The following is a 17,348-nucleotide window of genomic DNA, read 5'->3' on the forward strand; positions in this document are numbered from 1 at the left end:
GGGGTACTCTGACCGATATTTTGTTTATTTGTTGGTCGCATCATTAGTTTTTTAAATAAAAAAAATTAAAAAGATAAAATAAATTAAAATAAAAACCTACCCTATTTTCTGAGGACATATTATCGGAAACACACAAATTCACAATAATATGTTTTAGTTTTGTAAATAAGTTAGCAGAATACCACTGCAGTTCTCACAAATTAGCCATACATATAACGATTATTGCCTGTTTCTCGTGTTTATAAAGTTGAAATTCTAAAGAAATGTTTTTTGTTTTGTTTTGTGTTGTTTTGTTTTGTTGTTGTTGGTTGTTTTTTTTTGGGGGGGGGTGTTAGACTTGCTCATTAATGTTCATGGGATGTTTACCAAAACCTAATCAGTTCTTGCCATTACCCTACGGAACACGTGTGCCAAACACACACACACACACACACACACACACACACACACACACACACACACACACACACACCTTTCATCCCTAATATATAACCTTCCTTACGGAAGGTAAAAATGTGTGCACGGTATTACCCCTTATTTTTTTTTTACTTCACTTCAACTTCAATAGATTTGAGTTTCCTGGAACAATTTGAGAGTGACAGCAAAGTTCTATATCTTATTTGGAGATTTATGCTACCTCGAATTTCATATAACTCTGGTTTCGGAAATGATAGTGTGCATATGTAGTCTCGGTTACTCAGACTCTTGTCGTTGAGAGCGCCATCCCAACAGTCTGGGTAACCGAGATGCAGTGGGATGGTTATGGAGGATTGTACAGGGGTCATAGTTCAGATCTTCTACAACCGTTACGGTATTCAGAGTCAGAATCACATACATCCACCAACAATGAACGTTTACTACGCTGAGGGTTGTTTGAATTTGAATTTGGATTTGAATCTGTCTGTAATTCTATGAATTCAAAGGTTGGTGCGCCGTTTGGACCAACACTTGGATCCCCATCCGGAGCTATTGGTGTCTGCGCCATTTCACGTCCTAAAGTCTCTAACCAAGCCATCATAGACATACACTCTTTTATCATTTTGGGGCTGCCATTAAAAGCGTTATGAATACAACGTAGCAAATTGGAGAATTCAACATTGAATCGATCAGAGAGACCCTTTACTTTCGAACCATTCGGATAGTTTTCACTTGACGGGTTGTCGATTGTTGGCCATACTCCATCCTCATATAACGGCAATCTCTCTCCCGTGAAGTAATAAGGAACATTACATTGTTCTCGCACCTGCATCGTATTGCAAGGTTTATTCTTGCCTCCACACAGTCTCTGAGTGTATCTCTCTGAATACTTTATTTTACACGTATCTATACTGTTGACCTCTCTCCGCTTTCTTTGTACTGATTTGGTATCAATGACAAGTTTGTGTCCCATCACAATCTCCAAAAATTTAAAATAATGAGAGAGTTCCCCTTCAGAATCAAAGGGTTGAGTGGGTGAACTCCCTTCTCCTTGTTCAGTAATAATCCTTATGGCTCTTCGTGCACCATCCAAGGACGTCACAGCAAATGGTCTGTTAACCGTGTGACTGTACCAATCGCTCCCTGTAATCTGTCGTTTAGGATTACCACATTCGAATAGACTTGCGTTGATATTTGCATTATATTGCAATGACCGCCATATTTTCTCATAGTAAAATCTGCCTATAGTGTTGTAATGATGAAGCAATTGATCCGCGGTTTCGCCTTCTTCATCAAAATGCAACATTTTTTGTCGAAGCTTTATCGGAAGTGTGTCGTCTGGCTCCTCAATCATCAAGAAAACATCTTCTACAAGAGATTTAGAGAATCTTTGCAGAGACACGGTCAAGCCTGGATGAATATCATTTGGCAGTTTTGAGGGATACTTAGGAACAACGGATCCATGGTTTAAAGTTGGACTTCCACATATACTGGACAATATGTTAGCAACCAGAGTCATATGTAACATTTCTTCAATAAGGATACTACGAAGAATAGAGGATATTTCGTCATTATGACCCTTCTTTATAGAGAACCATGCAGATAGATACGGTGGAATTGTTGCCAATTCAATCTCTAAAGCTATCTGTAAGTCTCTCTTCAGATCTTCTACACTCGATAAGGAACTTCTGCCAAGTTTTGGATTTCTCAACCACTCGAGAATAGCATCACGTTTGCGTCTGGACAGGTCCCTAGTCACTGGCATGTATGCAGGGTCACTTATTGGTAAACTCATCGTAACTGCTATCATCTCCCGTTTGCGCATACAATCGTCATATGATGCTAGATTAATCATTTTTCTCATACTAGGGAAAAGATTAGCGTAGAGTTTGAATATTGGATAAACGTCCCCATGCCAAGTTGGACCACCTTTAGACACATGGAAGTCATTAAATAAAAGTATTGCAATTGGGTTGTCCATTATCAGCGGTTCCTTCAATTGGACTTCAATGTCGTACAGGTAAATTTGACCATCAATTACTTGTCTTGGATTACCAGGATCGTGTGCTAAGAAATCAAAAACCGCAATTCCATATTCATTTGTGATTTCAAATTCAGTATATTCTAAAGCATTTACCGGAGTATTAAATGGGATGCTTAAATCAGTACCACAGTTTGTCGACATCTTATTCTTTGTCACATGTGCAGAATCAGTTATTTTCATTTCTACATCCCTTAAGGGTCTTCCAAATTTGGTCAAAAAGGCTGTGACTTGCCAACGGTCTCCAGGATCCTGCCTAAAGATGAAATCGCCCATCACATCAACGGCAACACCATCTAATCTTTCTGCTAGTACTACACCAATACATTCTCGCGAGTGTTCATCGAATTGCTTTATTAGCAATGGCCTGGAGGCTAGATATTTTAACTGCTTCTTGGTCAGTATGCCTGTTCCTGGAACGGACACAATGCCAGCTGTACGTCTGTACCATTCATGTTCATTATAGTCTATCCAGCCAACCTCTTCGACATTGGTGTCGCATCCAAAGACTGATGACTTGGGAGAATCAACTAAGTAAGCAACTTGTAATAACTTATTCATTCCTGGATCGGGATAACCCTGCAAATTATGCGGAAGACTAGTTCCTAGATCAAGCAACACTTTTCCATGTTCTTCAGAAATTCTAAAGAATGCCTTCGAAAAGTTCTTCATGTCAGACTTGAGCTCTCTGTGGTATCGATGGAAACTATGTTGGGGTTCTGCCAGACTTGCCACCCCAATACTCCCAACTATTCGACCATTCAAATAGGAGTCACTATCGATTCTATTCATACGATAGTAATCGAGATTAATTTTTATTGAGAGAACGTTTGGAAGGGGGCTTCTAAAAGTAGTTTCCCTAAATTCTCGCATTATTGTACTGACACCACCAACTTGGTTGTTTTCCCATTTTGTATCTACGAGCAAAGAAGACATACCCACACCCATAGCAGCATCATGTCTGCGTTCAGGAATCTTACCAAAGTTGACATCTTTCATAGGCATGTCCATGCAACGTGAAGAAAAGGCTCCTGAAATGTGAATTTGTAATCCAAAAATAGTGGCGACAGACATGTATGCTGGATCTAAATCTGCCATCTTTGCTTGAGGTTGACTAGGGTTACCTAAAATTGAAAAACAAATCAAACTTTAGACAAGGTAGCAAAAATAATGTTCAATGTGGATGTATTTTTCTATTTAGGAGCGAAAATACAACTGCCGACATCAAAACCGTGAACGAACGGAACCTGTCACAAACAGGGAAAGTATACAATTGGATTAATGATATTTAGCATAGTATGTGCAGAGTACAGAGACTTGTATTACATTCCATCATTTGATAAAAACACTTTTATGGCCAAACATAGTAGTTCACTTAACAAATAAATTTCCAGTTCCCCTGGATTCCATGTACACATAAAGAGGCCATAAAACTGTTCTGATCAAACCGTGAAATGTAATTCAAGCCTCTGCTGTTAATGTTCCAACCTGCCAAGTGTTATTAATCCAATTACCTTTCTTGTTTGTAACAGCTTCCGTTTGTCCACGGTCTGATGTCGGCAGTTGTAGTTAATATTTTGATTTGCAACAAAATGCAAATTAGTTAAATGCAAATTAGTTAAATGCAAATTAGTCTGATATGCAAATCAATGTAAAATGTTTTAATGGAGTGTTTCTAGTATTTCATTGGGTGTCTTTTATTCGTTTATTTCATCATAACACCCTAAAGGGTTTTATTGCTGGTTGGGAATAATAAAACTTTAGCAGTCTGCTGTAGAAATGCAAATTGAAGACAGGGAGATACTATGAACCATTTGAACAATGTCAAAACGAAAGGTAAGGAACAACAAACCTATCACTTTCGTCCCAATCAAGACGTCATCTGCTTTGTCCACTGCGCATGTACCATTCTTGTAGCAAACTGACGTCACTTCGCAGTCCACGAGCTCAAAACGCCCAGAGCCATTGGGGTTCCAACCTAATACGAATTTGGGGTTTTCACGAAATATTTTGTCAAATTTTTTTATGTCATAATTTTGGCACATATTGTTACCAGTGTCGGCATCCATTAGGAATTTACCAGCAAAGTGTAGTCTTGGCCAATCTAGATAGGAAGTACTGGACCCTGTTGGAAAATAGAGAAAAACGAGAGAATGATTATAAACGAGATGTTTGGCAATCACTACGTTGGACTGATACTTTACTTTCCGAAACTTACCACTTATAAAATAAAGAACTACAACGAAATACCAACAAATGACTATCAAGCTCAGTGAGCCTGCCAATAAGGTTTCAGGTTGAGATAGACAAAAAAAATGATAAGTAACACACAAACATCACTTACACTGTGTGGGCTTTGTATTTAGTTAATGATATAAACAGTAACAGCATGCACACTACTACACAAGGTATAATCAGTTGAAACAAAATCCATGGTCACCAGCCAGTGAAAGTTGGTAGAATCTGTTATATTATCTGTTATAGCTGATTTGACAAAATAAAGAACGGAAATCATTGAAAAAAACAACTGATAACTGCTTCAGTATATTGGCTACATTTTTAGGTAATATCGGAACAGAGTATGTGTTTAAACTTTAAACTGTAAACCAGAAATAGAACATGTCGTTTGGCTCGGCAAAAATTCCCATTCCAAGTGGCTTTGATAAAAAAAAAACTGTGACACACTGAATTAATACATCAAATTTTGCACAGGTGATGTGTTCTCGTCATATATAATCTTTGTATATTTCGATATTCAGCTGACTTTGTGAAAGGTATCAACAACAGTTATGCTGAATACGGTGGCCCGGTTATTTACAAGTAATATATACTGTCCGCCAAATTAAAGTCTGCCTAACAAATCCTGAATTGTCGTTCCATCAAATTCTTCGTGCGCCAAAAAATTAATACTACCACACTCAGACAGAACTGTTAGCATTTTGTTGACTGGGTATACTTTAAAATTATCAAAATGTTTGCTTGACGCGTGAGAATCGAGGATAACCACTGCATGGTTCCATGCTATTGTTACAATGGCATATGGTTGTTCTGTTGCGCTTGAATAAAAAAAATTACAATGTTTGTCTTACCTGGGTCGTAGCTAGCAGTATTTTTTACCCATTCTGTCTTGTCAGTTCCCCTACAAACAGTACTGACAACCAGATGCAGAATTAGCAGGGATAAACGTGATCCTCTCATCAGTTGCCCCATTCTCGCGTCTCTATACGTAGTCGTACAGACTATAACTTAGTGGTACAGGTGAAAGTGACAGAGCTTGAAGTAAGGGAGCCTTCAGTAATTACAGAGTGGGAGGGCCGGTGAATAATGGGAGGGGTCACTTTTCACAAATCGATTCTCCGGAGGCGGCCATGTTTTTGAAAATGGAATTGGAGAGGGCCACATTTTACTTGACTCAATTTTTTTTATCTACCTTTGCATTATATTATTTTGTGATTTTAGCATCTCACAGTCCGCTGCTACACATCTTGCTGCAACAGATCGGGCTTGATCCTCTCGGCCCCTCCCCTCTGTCATTACTGAAGGCTCCCTAATTAGTTTTTTTTTTGCGATATGACGCGTGATCTGACAATAAAATGTGTCACTAAGCATTGCATAGCATGAAGACGACTTCATCAAATCAAACGAGATTAGTGACAACAGTCACGAGTCATTTCCCATGTTAATTAAATACCTTATCATGTTAACGGAAATTACCTTTTAGTTAGCAACGTACATATATATGTACCGGTAACAAAGCATAAGTCATAATGATCCTTTCGCGTGATCGAATGTATTTTATATTATTCCAAAATACTCAAATGTCACCAAGTAAAGTAGTTGTCATACTGAATACTATTTCCACATACAAAAGTTATATCATGATCACATGAGGAATATAATTATATATACCGGGATCGGAGGCCTTTGAAGATTTACCATGGAAAGGAACACATTAAACAGTCGGCATAAAATGTAAAGAAAGTGTTATGAGTCCTAAAAATGTGTGATTCCGATTACGCACAATTTTAGAATAAGGTGGGCTAGGTAGATTTTTAAATTTATTTTTTATATTTTTTTTTCGTGTGCGAGTGTCTAGTTCAAGTACGTAGACTAGTTAAGTTTTCCATTGTTTTCCATATGGTCTCTGTGTCATTGGTTTCTTCTCATCAGATGTACAGTCATTACAGATTGGATTGTTCCGGGTGATATGATAGCGTGGGATGGCGGCGATCACCCAGAACAAAACAAACGACATGTACACATGATGTAAATAGAGGTAAATAAAGACATCTAGTCGTTTTCACAACATCAGACTGGTAATCACTGAGATTTTGTTCACGCCCTACTAGGCGCTGCAATGTTGTTCAGTTAGCCCTGAAATTGTGTTTTGTGATGTAATATTTTCCTTCAAAGGAATTATTGAAAATAGATATGTTTTTAGATTGTTATCAAATTCGAATATCAGCATGAAAAATCGTGAACATAGTTTTTCATGCAAAACACGTATTTTTGACGATTGGGAAGAGCGCCCGCTAGCGTCAGGTTCCATACTCATTTTACTCGGCAGCATAAATATGGCCGCCCCCATGGAATACCATGCTCGTATTTCGCGCGACGGTGTCGAGGTTAGACACATAGATGAGCGGAAGGTAAGAACAAAATCAGAGTGTAGAAAGGTAGACGGCCCGTACAAATGGTGGATATTTATATTCAAACTAGGGAGTTAGGTTCGGGTTAGATGAGGTCGGTTAACGTTATATAGCGGGTTATCTTAGGGAGCCTTCGGTAAGTATAATAATATGGGGGGGGGGGGGGGGGTTCATGCACAGGCTGTTGCGTAAAATATGACCCTTCCCTGACCGTTTTAATAAAAAGTGGCCCTCTCCCTGCTCTTTTATTTTAAAAACAAAGTTACAATGCTGTCACACCTGGGGTCAGACGTGTCCCAGAAGAAATGGTATGAAAAGACAGGGAGGGGGTGGGGATGGGTGCTTTAAAAGTACAGTAAAATGAAAAGCAAAACAAATTTAAACTGAATGACTACTAGGTATGTGAAAAATCCAACATACCATATATTGATGAAATGTGAACTATTAAAGTTTGTAATGTATGAAACATCTCAATGACTACCCGAGTACTTATTCCTATAGTATACATACATTATCTTTACGATTTACACCTCTACTCACAGTATAGTCAAAGTCACTACTGTAGAAGTCCTGAGATGCATGAGATGTGATTTAAAATTCATCCACAGCCACTCACCCACACAGTCAATAACTTGATGTCTTTGTTGATCAATCACAGAATTCTACCCAATAATAGTCCCTCATAAAATTAATGTTTATTGGTGCGGGTACTATGTAATGTCCAAATATGGTATATTTGTTAGCTCAGTATACACTGTTTATGTCACTATAACAGTTGGGGTTCACTGATTGGATGAACAACTTTTTGTGCTGGTCGGAGGGACTTTGACTAGACGTGGTTTAGTTAGAGACCACGTTGGCATCCTTATAGTGACCACGTTGGCATCCAGACTACTAGGTACTACACTAGTCTCTCTCATATGTCACTCTCTTATTAAATCCCTTTTTCTCTGACAGGGAAGAGGAGTGTTCAGCACAAAGTGTATCAAGAAAGATGACATCATCTTCCAAGAAAGTCCATTGGTGTGTTCCCAGTTTTTATGGAATGAGTTCTATAAATATTCAGCTTGCGATTACTGCATGAAATCTTTAGAGAGTGCTGAGGATATGGGCAAGAGATTAAGTGGAAACCAATCGTTAGTGTTACCACACCCAGAGTGCTGTACAGTGAACAGGAGTCAACACACAGTTTGTCCACAATGCCAGGTAATATGTGCAATATTTCTATCTTTGCAATTGTTTGCAAATGTTACATATTGTAATTATAATTTAGCCAGAGAATTCATGCTGTCTTGAATTATTCTGCAGCTATGAAGGAACATGAACAGTTCTGTGATGAGAATAGGTTCCTTGCTATGACAGAACTTGCCATCCTTTGCACATGTTCATCAACTGTTAGTCTAGATCCTGATGACCGTGTTCTGATTTTACTCTATGTTATCTTAATTTCACACATTACATGTAGTAATATATGTCAAGATATTTACGTGGTGTAAAATCAGAACATGTCTGCTGTCGACCACATTTGTATATACATTTGTTATAGTTTACTTCTGTACCCTGTGGTACAACTAATATTCAAAGCTTTGTCATATTATGTGTGTGTGTGTGTGTGTCTGTGTGTGTGTCTGTGTCTGTACTACTTGTACTTTTGATTTACTTTTCTTCTGAAAGTTTGTTGCATCCCATTAACGATTTGAAATGTAGATAAATGTACGGGCCATGGAGAAGACTACATGTAGTTCCACTGAACTATTTCCATGGGCCACATCAGATAACATTTATTTTGTGTCCATTTTGTATCATATGAATGTTCTTTGAAAGTGTAGCTTATTTTTGTTATCTGGTGAAATAAATTTCATTCATTCATTCATTCATTCATTCATTCATTCATTCATATATTCATATGTAGTCTTTGTTGTGATATAAGCTTAGTCTATATACAATGTAGTAACTACCTTTCTTGTCTTCATGTTTTTGTAGACCCTATATTGTTGTCAAGAATGTCAACAGAGGGCAGCACAACAGTACCATAGAGTTTTATGTATGGGACAGTCACCACCAGACCCTGAACATCCTATAGCAAGATTACAGGAATTATGGAGGTATAACAGTATAGAACGTTGTTCTTAAGAGTGAAAAACATCCTATTACAAGACTAGAGGAGTTATGGGGTATTAATATAGAACTTTGTAGTTTAGGCCCAAAAAGAATAAGAATTGTTTCTGGTCAGCGCGCGCGAATCACTTAAATGGAGCTAGTAATACATGGAAATATATTTTTGCATGGTTCCAAGAATCAAATTTGAGAGTAATATAGTCACTGTGGGGGAGGGTAACTTTGAAAAAAAAATTGCAACATTCTGATGTGATGTTTTGTTCAGTTTTAATGTCTCTGAAACTGGTGCCAATATGTCCGGTGAAATGATAATTATTGAATTGCGAGATCAAGGAAAACTGGGTCCTCGTGTAAGTGTATTTGACATACTACCTTTCTGAACGAAATCAAGACTCAGTCATGCCAAATTTACGTAGGAAGTCCTTCAGCTCTAGTACCTTTAAACTTTTTGAAGTTGTCCATGATGAACACAACGGAAAACATAAAAAACATCCCTTATACACAGGCTTACACAAGTGTTTTCAAGAGTTTAAATGATACACGGAGGCCAAAGCTTGACCTTCATCATGTCGTTAGCAACCGTTGCTAGGCAGTCTCGCAAGATCTCGCCACTACCGGAATATCCTGCAAGATCAAGGTCCATAGATGCATTCAAACTTTGCAATCGTTTCAGATTTCTTTCAGTCCTTTTTCATATCCTTGACATCAACATTGTCAAATATTGATTGACCATTGTGAAAATTCTGTTAAAAATGACTCTTTCTTTTTCAGAAATATGCACTATCCACCTGAAACTGCCAGTATTATGTTAATAGCTAAAATGATAGCTACTGTGAGACAGGTAGGATGACAGTTTATAGCTAGTGGAGTTCATTTACACCAAACAAATAGAAGAGTCTGTATACTAATATCAGTAAAATTAATAGGCTCTCTTACAGTCCTCGGAGCTTCACATAGCTAAAAAGGGTTCTTTTGTATGTACCGATATCTACTGCATAATTGTACTCGAATATCCTTGTACTGTGTGCCCTCATCTATCACATAGGGCTAACCATTCCTTGACGTGTTACTGTGATGCTCCGTGTTATCGCGAATCTTGGGCTTCGCAGTAACACGTCATCAAATGGTTAGTCCTATGTGGCTGATGAGGGCCCACAGTACAAGGATATTCGAGTACAAATATGCAGTAGATAGCAGTACATACAAAACAACCCTTTTTACATTGAAATCACCGGTTAAATAGCTTTGATATGTTTTATGAACATACCTTAATATATTTTGTATTTGTTAAGCAAATCTTCTACAACTGTGTTATTGTCTATCGGTCAATGATATAGACTTATCATATGACCACAGGAGGGCACTGTATACTACCAGTATTTCCATACCCTCATCCCCTGTTAAGAGATTAGCATTGCTGTATATAGCATAATTCATTGTCAGTGCAAGATAATGAATTGTCATGTTTCTATCTCTATTCCTAGGCTGCAAACAAAGAAGCTGCAATATCTTCCTTCTCAAGATTCCAACAGACGGCAGTCAATGAAGAAGAAACAATCACACATAAGTTATTGGGGAAACAGTTTAAGGTAAGATATATAAATTGTTTTGAAGGTAATTGCACGTTAGTTACTGTGGAAACAGTTTACTGTAAGAACTATAGATTTATTTGAACGTATTATTTCACACATATGCTTTTAGTCGGGAAACTGTAAAGTAATTGTACTTAATTTTGACAACTAGAATGGTACTGGAACAGATTACAATGAGCAACACTGAAGTAAAGTACTTTCTCTATGTGCTACACTCATTTATAGCATTCATGTTACAATGAGTAATACTGAAGTGAAGCACTTTCTCTATGTGCTACACATTCATATGTAAGTGTAAAAGTATATTGTTTCAATTTGTTTATTTACAAGCGTAGCATGTGGCCTTTCTAATGTGGTCAATTAGTAAATGAAGCAGTATACTTTTACACTTGATATGGATGCTATAAATGATTGTAGTATATGCAGAAAATGATTTACTTTGGTGTTATGGGCTGTAAAATCTTCCTTTTACAAATTTATTTACAGGATCAACTGGACACTATATTGCCATCATTAGTAGAAACACTGTATGAAGAGAGCATAGCTCAGGTGAGTTGATGTGAGAAGAATATTCTTTTCATTAGATATCATAAGTGGCAGTTATACGCAAATGAGATAAGTGTAGTCTAAGAAGTGTGTAATTGTAAGCTCCCCCCCCCCCCTGAGTAACTGCGAAATAATGAAATCATATTTCTCAACACAAATGAGGTATGAGAGACAAATGGAGTACTACTAGCGCTGTAGACAGGCTAAGCATTGGCAGAGGAGTATATATTTTGTACATTAAACAAACACCAATACCCTGAGACATATAGTGTACTATGCAATATATTTTCAGTTCAGCTGAGGAAAAGCATTCATGACATATCATGACCTCAACCCATGGCGACAAAACAAGTATTTTTCAGCTGAATGAAGAAATATATTAGAGAATAATGTTATACTTGCATAAACCTTGTTAAAGAAAAAATTGAGAAAATAAGGGTGATTTTGTGACATTTGGACTCTTATTTCAAGGATTATTTTGAGCACTCCGAACATTTTAGATTATTGAACCAAAGAAGACAAAAATATCCATAATTATCATGTTATCTCACATATCACATATCGCAAACTCTAACATTATCACCTGCTGTCATAGGGGACGAATTATCAGAGATTGTACTAAGATATGACATCCACCGCCAACGTGTGTCTTGACAGCTTTCCCAAGAGCATTATCTTCAGATATGAGTGAATACTGTCATAATTTTTTGCGACTGTAAGCTGGAGGAAACAGCAATTATATGATACTTATCTTTTCAATTTGTAGTGGTTTACTGCAGAAGGTATTAGATCTCTGTTTGCTCTTATAGGAACTAATGCTCAAGGTGTAGGAACAAGGTAACTGCTAAAATTATTTTTCTAACATTCTGCCACCTGTGAACTGACTTTTTGGTGAACACTTGATCATTCCATAACAAGAGGCGTTTTTGTAGAAAATGTGGTTGTGTGTATGTGTGGATCGTCTGCAGCACAGCAAATGACTGACAGCAATTCTTGGCACAAAAACAACAACAACAACAACAACAACAACAACAACAACAACAACATGATTGATTGATCATCAGTCAAAATATACAACATTAACCTTACACTCCCAGGGCTGATGGTGCTATTTGTGCAAAATGGAAGTTCTAAGAGTGATTAATTTAGTATACATCTTAGAAATGAAAGTCCTAAACCTTTGCTATATTACTTCACCCAAAAGAAGTAGAGAAACTTCTCAATAATTTTTATTCTGGCAAACTAGCGCTGAAATTTTTGAAATTCCTTCTGCAACACTGTGAATCTTTTTGTTGACATTTCAGCTCACTGAGTGTGTATGTACATAACTGTAATGTCTTGACATTTCAGCTCACTGAGTGTGTATGTACATAATTGTGATGCCTTGGAATTAAAGCCTGAAGAGAGAGAACAATTAGATTCATTCATTGATCAACTGTATGTGGATCTAGAAAAAGGTATCACCTTCTCCTTTTTTGAACACTGTTTATTATTCAGAAACTTTGGATATAAATCACACCAAATAAAATTGGCATTGTGGTTTGTATTACACAACTTTTAAGTATAAGTAGAGCCAGTATAAATTATGTGTTTCCAAAATATCTCAGTACAAAATGGATTTATGCATGTTTGAAGAATTCTGAGTAAGAACAATGTAAAGAATTAAGATTAAAAAAAGTATTTGCGTGAAAGGTCTATCTCTGTTACATAGTACACAGCTTGATGAACAATATTGACACTGTATTTACAAAATCACCCAAGCCCGACACTGTTGCCTCAGGCCAGTGGCAATCAGCAGGCTCAACACCAATGCCCGTCATCAGTAAAGTCACTTTAACTGTGTAATTTACTTTTTGTTTCTCTATTATGTTATTCATATTTGAAGAGCTCTTAATATTCCAGCTATCTTTTTCTGTAGGTGGCAGATTGGGGATGGGGGGGGGGGGGGTGTAAGAAAATGCACTACTCCCTTCTAATCTAATGAAATAAATTGTTATTTCAGAATCTGGAACATTCTTGAATTGTGAAGGTTCAGCATTGTATGCTCTACAAAGTTGCTGTAAGTACATACTTGTACTCGTTCAGCTGGAAAATCCTTGTGACCTAAGGGTTGTCACTACTCGTTTAGCGACTCGTAGTGACAAATGCCCCTTAGGTCACTCGTATTTTCCTTAACTGAACGAAGAAAAATATTGGGGAATAATATCTAATTATTCTTGACAGTTTTATCATCGTCATGGCTGAGGCATCGTTGTGACCACAACCGTCAAATTATATTCTTACTGATGCCAACTATGTAGAAATATATATATACATTGTAAATATATTAATCTTTTTGAGATGAGATTTCAAAATTTAGAACTGAACATGTTAATTTCTTGTTGTCTAGGTAACCACAGTTGTGTTCCAAATGCTGAAATAACTTTCCCAGACAACAATGCCACCATGACAGTGATTGCAACACAAGATATTCAAGAAGGGGAGGTAATGAAAATGATCAAAATATATAAATGTTTAAACACATTTCAATGATTTGGTAATTGTGAGCAACAAAAAAGGGTTGAATCATCTGTTGTTATAAACCACATGCCTCTTTATGGCACTGTCCAATACACATAGTTTTGCTACTAGACCCCTCGGATTATTCTGCACACTGTGAAGGAGACTGAAGGTCGCTACTGAGGGTGTTGGTGGTTATTTTTACTAGCCCCTCCTTAGCTGAATAAGTATGAAAAAATCAGCCGTTGTTCTCAGTTTGTACTAGTTGTAAACTGAGTTCTCTGATAGGCTGTTATTTATATCCCAGAATGTGGAGATGACTTGAGCTAGACCTCGGGTGTTCACCCTCGATTGCACCTTTCAGGTGCAAAGCGACCTTTGGTAGATTGTCATAACAGAAGAAAGCCTTGAGGTCGAGCAGCTGGACTACAATACACATTGCCTAGAGGAATTATTAGCCTCTAAAGGGCACAGTCTGGAGGGGCTATAGGAATGACCCATGTCCATCTGTGGTCAGCCATATGTCTGACACATACGACTCGATTTCAACCAAACCTGGATCAATTGTCAAACACCATTGGGTGTTGTTTAGATACTGATGAAGTACATGTATAATGTGCAATGCATGTTTATTTGGTTTAAATCTCCCAGATAAGATGGTAGGTAAACTGTGAGTAAAATTCAGACCTTGGCATTATAAGGTGTGAAATTGAGAGAACGATAAGAGTAGTCAGGGAATGCAAAAAATTGAAAAAAACTCACAAAAAATAGAAATCAAATCAATCATCACCAGGATGATTGCTGCCCCTGGCCCTGTGGGTATACTGGTATAATCCCAATGTGACAGCTTTCTTTCAAGAAATAGGGCTATCATGCTTTTGTTCTCTTACAGGAAATCTGCATATGTTACTTAGATGAATGTGATCGTGATCGAAGTAGGCATTCAAGACAAAAACTACTCAGGTAAGTTGATATAGTGCTATGATATTGATGTATCAGAAACACATCATGATTCTAATCTAGGGATAGAAGAAAACTTTTTTTTAGGAAACTATCAATTGAAATGAAAGGTTATATTTATTATATATAATAACAGAACCATTTTTGAATGTGCTTTGTTCCCAGAGAAAACTACTTGTTCAACTGTTCTTGTGTAAAATGTCAGTCACAGTGTGATGACCCTGATGTCACCAGTGAGGAAGAAGAGGAGGATGATGAAGCTGAAGAGATGGAAGCAGGAGATTCTTGAATGTCAGAGACAAATATTTTTTGCGTGATGATGTGGCCCTAAACAACATTGAAATAAGTCTAATTAAGATTATGAATAAATAAGAACTTTTATCCAATGTGTACTGTTACGAAGACATTTGGAATGCTATATTTTTGGTGTATTTGTTCCCCAGTCAACCCAGTTGTATAATTGGGGACCTGTTAGGATAGTGGTTGTAATATGAATGCTTTAATCATGTGTACTGATAGAGGCTACAATGGATTGCATGCTCCCCAGGGAGTTGAGAAAGTTTTAATGGCTGTACCAAGGATAATGATTGTAAAGTGCTTTGAGCACAGTGTGGGAAATTGATATATAAAAACTAACATTATTAGTAGTATATATATTTGATGTTGGATTACTTGGATCAAATCTGAAAAACTACAGTAGTGGTAAGGAAAGTGTGATCTTTACCTGGCAGATGTAGACAACTTTCATGTCTTCATAAACAAAGAAACCACAGTTGTACAAATTGTTATTCAGTTAATGATGGTAGCAAGCACTTCATTGAATATCTGCTGCAACTGTGGTTTGTATATATTTAGGCATATAAGTTGTCTCCGTCTGCAGAACAAAATATTACACATAGCTGGCACTGTATGTAATAATAGAGGTACATCCTTCCAAAGTTACAGATGGTGAAACCATGCAACTACCCTAAATTATCAAGAAATGTGAAAAAAAATATATAACAATTGTCGATTTTCCAGTTCCAAGATACATTGCACAAGAACACATCACTTACATTCTTAAATTTAGTCGTTTTGTCTTTAATACATTTGAAATAACATTTTCACCGGGAAATTATGAAAAGATATGTTGACCTCTTTGATTATGAGTGATTTTATAGAACTAAGACTAAATGCCGTCAATGATAGAGGGGGATTTTATGGGTGAACCCACGGTATGATCAGGTGACAACCAGCCCCTTGAGTAGCACATCCAAACTCCTCGTTGTATGGAGAGACATGCAATGCATCTTGGAACTGGCAACAGGTCTATTGGCCAAAAAAGCAAAACACATTGGAAACAATACCTAAGATTTCCTCAATAAAGAGGATATCTTTAATATTTTTATATAAACAAAGAAAAAAGAAAAAAGCTAACATAGCTGCCAAAAATCCTGTCACGGGGTTTGATCTCGAAGTGCATAGGCAACAAGAAATTACACTGCTAGTTAAGTTTAAATCCTGGGTCAGTGTCTTGACACTCAGTCCCCAAAACAGATTTCTGAACTCTATATTCATAATATCATAGTCTCACATCAGGATATAAAAAATCTGTAATACTAAAATGACAGTTTCATATGTGCTCTATGAGTGCTGCGAGTGTGTCACAAGGTCACAAGGTCATCTTAATCCAATCTGTAATAATCTACAAAATGGTAGTTTCGTATATGCTCTCTACGAGCTCTGTGAGTGTGTTACGTGGTCAAAGTTATCTGAATCCGATCTGTAATACTCTCCAAAATGGTAGTTTCATATATGTGCTCTATGAGCTCTGTGAGTGTGTTCCGTGGTCAAAGTCATCTGAATGCGATCTGTAATACTAGTACTCTCCAAAATGGTAGTTTCATATATGTGCTCTATGAGCTCTGTGAGTGTGTTACGTGGTCAAAGTCATCTGAATCCGATCTGTAATACTCTCCAAAATGGTAGTTTCATATGTGTGCTCTATGAGCTCTGTGAGTGTGTTACGTGGTCAAAGTCATCTGAATCCGATCTGTAATACTCTCCAAAATGGTAGTTTCATATATGTGCTCTATGAGCTCTGTGAGTGTGTTATGTGGTCAAAGTCATCTGAATCCGATCTGTAATACTCTCCAAAATGGTAGTTTCATATATGTGCTCTATGAGCTCTGTGAGTGTGTTATGTGGTCAAAGTCATCTGAATCCGATCTGTAATACTCTCCAAAATGGTAGTTTCATATATGTGCTCTATGAGCTATGTGAGTGTGTTACGTGGTCAAAGTCATCTGAATCCGATCTGTAATACTCTCCAAAATGGTAGTTTCATATATGTGCTGTATGAGCTCTGTGAGTGTGTTACGTGGTCAAAGTCATCTGAATCCGATCTGTAATACTCTCCAAAATGGTAGTTTCATATATGTGCTCTATGAGCTCTGTGAGTGTGTTACGTGGTCAAAGTCATCTGAATCCGATCTGTAATACTCTCTAAAATGACAGTTTCATATGTGCTGTATGAGCTTTGTGAGT

General features: G+C 37.2%; 2 protein-coding genes across 2 annotated transcripts; one reads left to right on the plus strand and one right to left on the minus strand.

Moving 5' to 3' along the window:
- Window positions 1-781: 781 nt before the first annotated feature.
- LOC144446184 (uncharacterized) lies at window positions 782-5,668 on the minus strand. Its single transcript, XM_078135937.1, has 3 exons — window positions 5,548-5,668; window positions 4,512-4,583; window positions 782-3,582 (listed from the first exon to the last, which is right to left on the minus strand). The coding sequence occupies exons 1-3, from the start codon at window positions 5,666-5,668 to the stop codon at window positions 782-784; spliced, it is 2,994 nt and encodes a 997-aa protein (XP_077992063.1).
- A 1,364-nt stretch (window positions 5,669-7,032) lies between these two features.
- Window positions 7,033-15,153, plus strand: LOC144446185 (protein-lysine N-trimethyltransferase SMYD5-like). The gene is given in 12 exon segments (XM_078135938.1): window positions 7,033-7,107; window positions 8,065-8,313; window positions 9,091-9,212; window positions 9,997-10,066; window positions 10,710-10,814; window positions 11,304-11,366; window positions 12,130-12,200; window positions 12,714-12,820; window positions 13,366-13,422; window positions 13,753-13,847; window positions 14,755-14,825; window positions 14,988-15,153. Coding segments are annotated over 12 exon segments (1,251 nt in total).
- Window positions 15,154-17,348: the final 2,195 nt, after the last annotated feature.

This window comes from Glandiceps talaboti, chromosome 15 (genome assembly GCF_964340395.1).
Source record: "Glandiceps talaboti chromosome 15, keGlaTala1.1, whole genome shotgun sequence".
Classification (NCBI taxonomy): domain Eukaryota; kingdom Metazoa; phylum Hemichordata; class Enteropneusta; family Spengelidae; genus Glandiceps; species Glandiceps talaboti.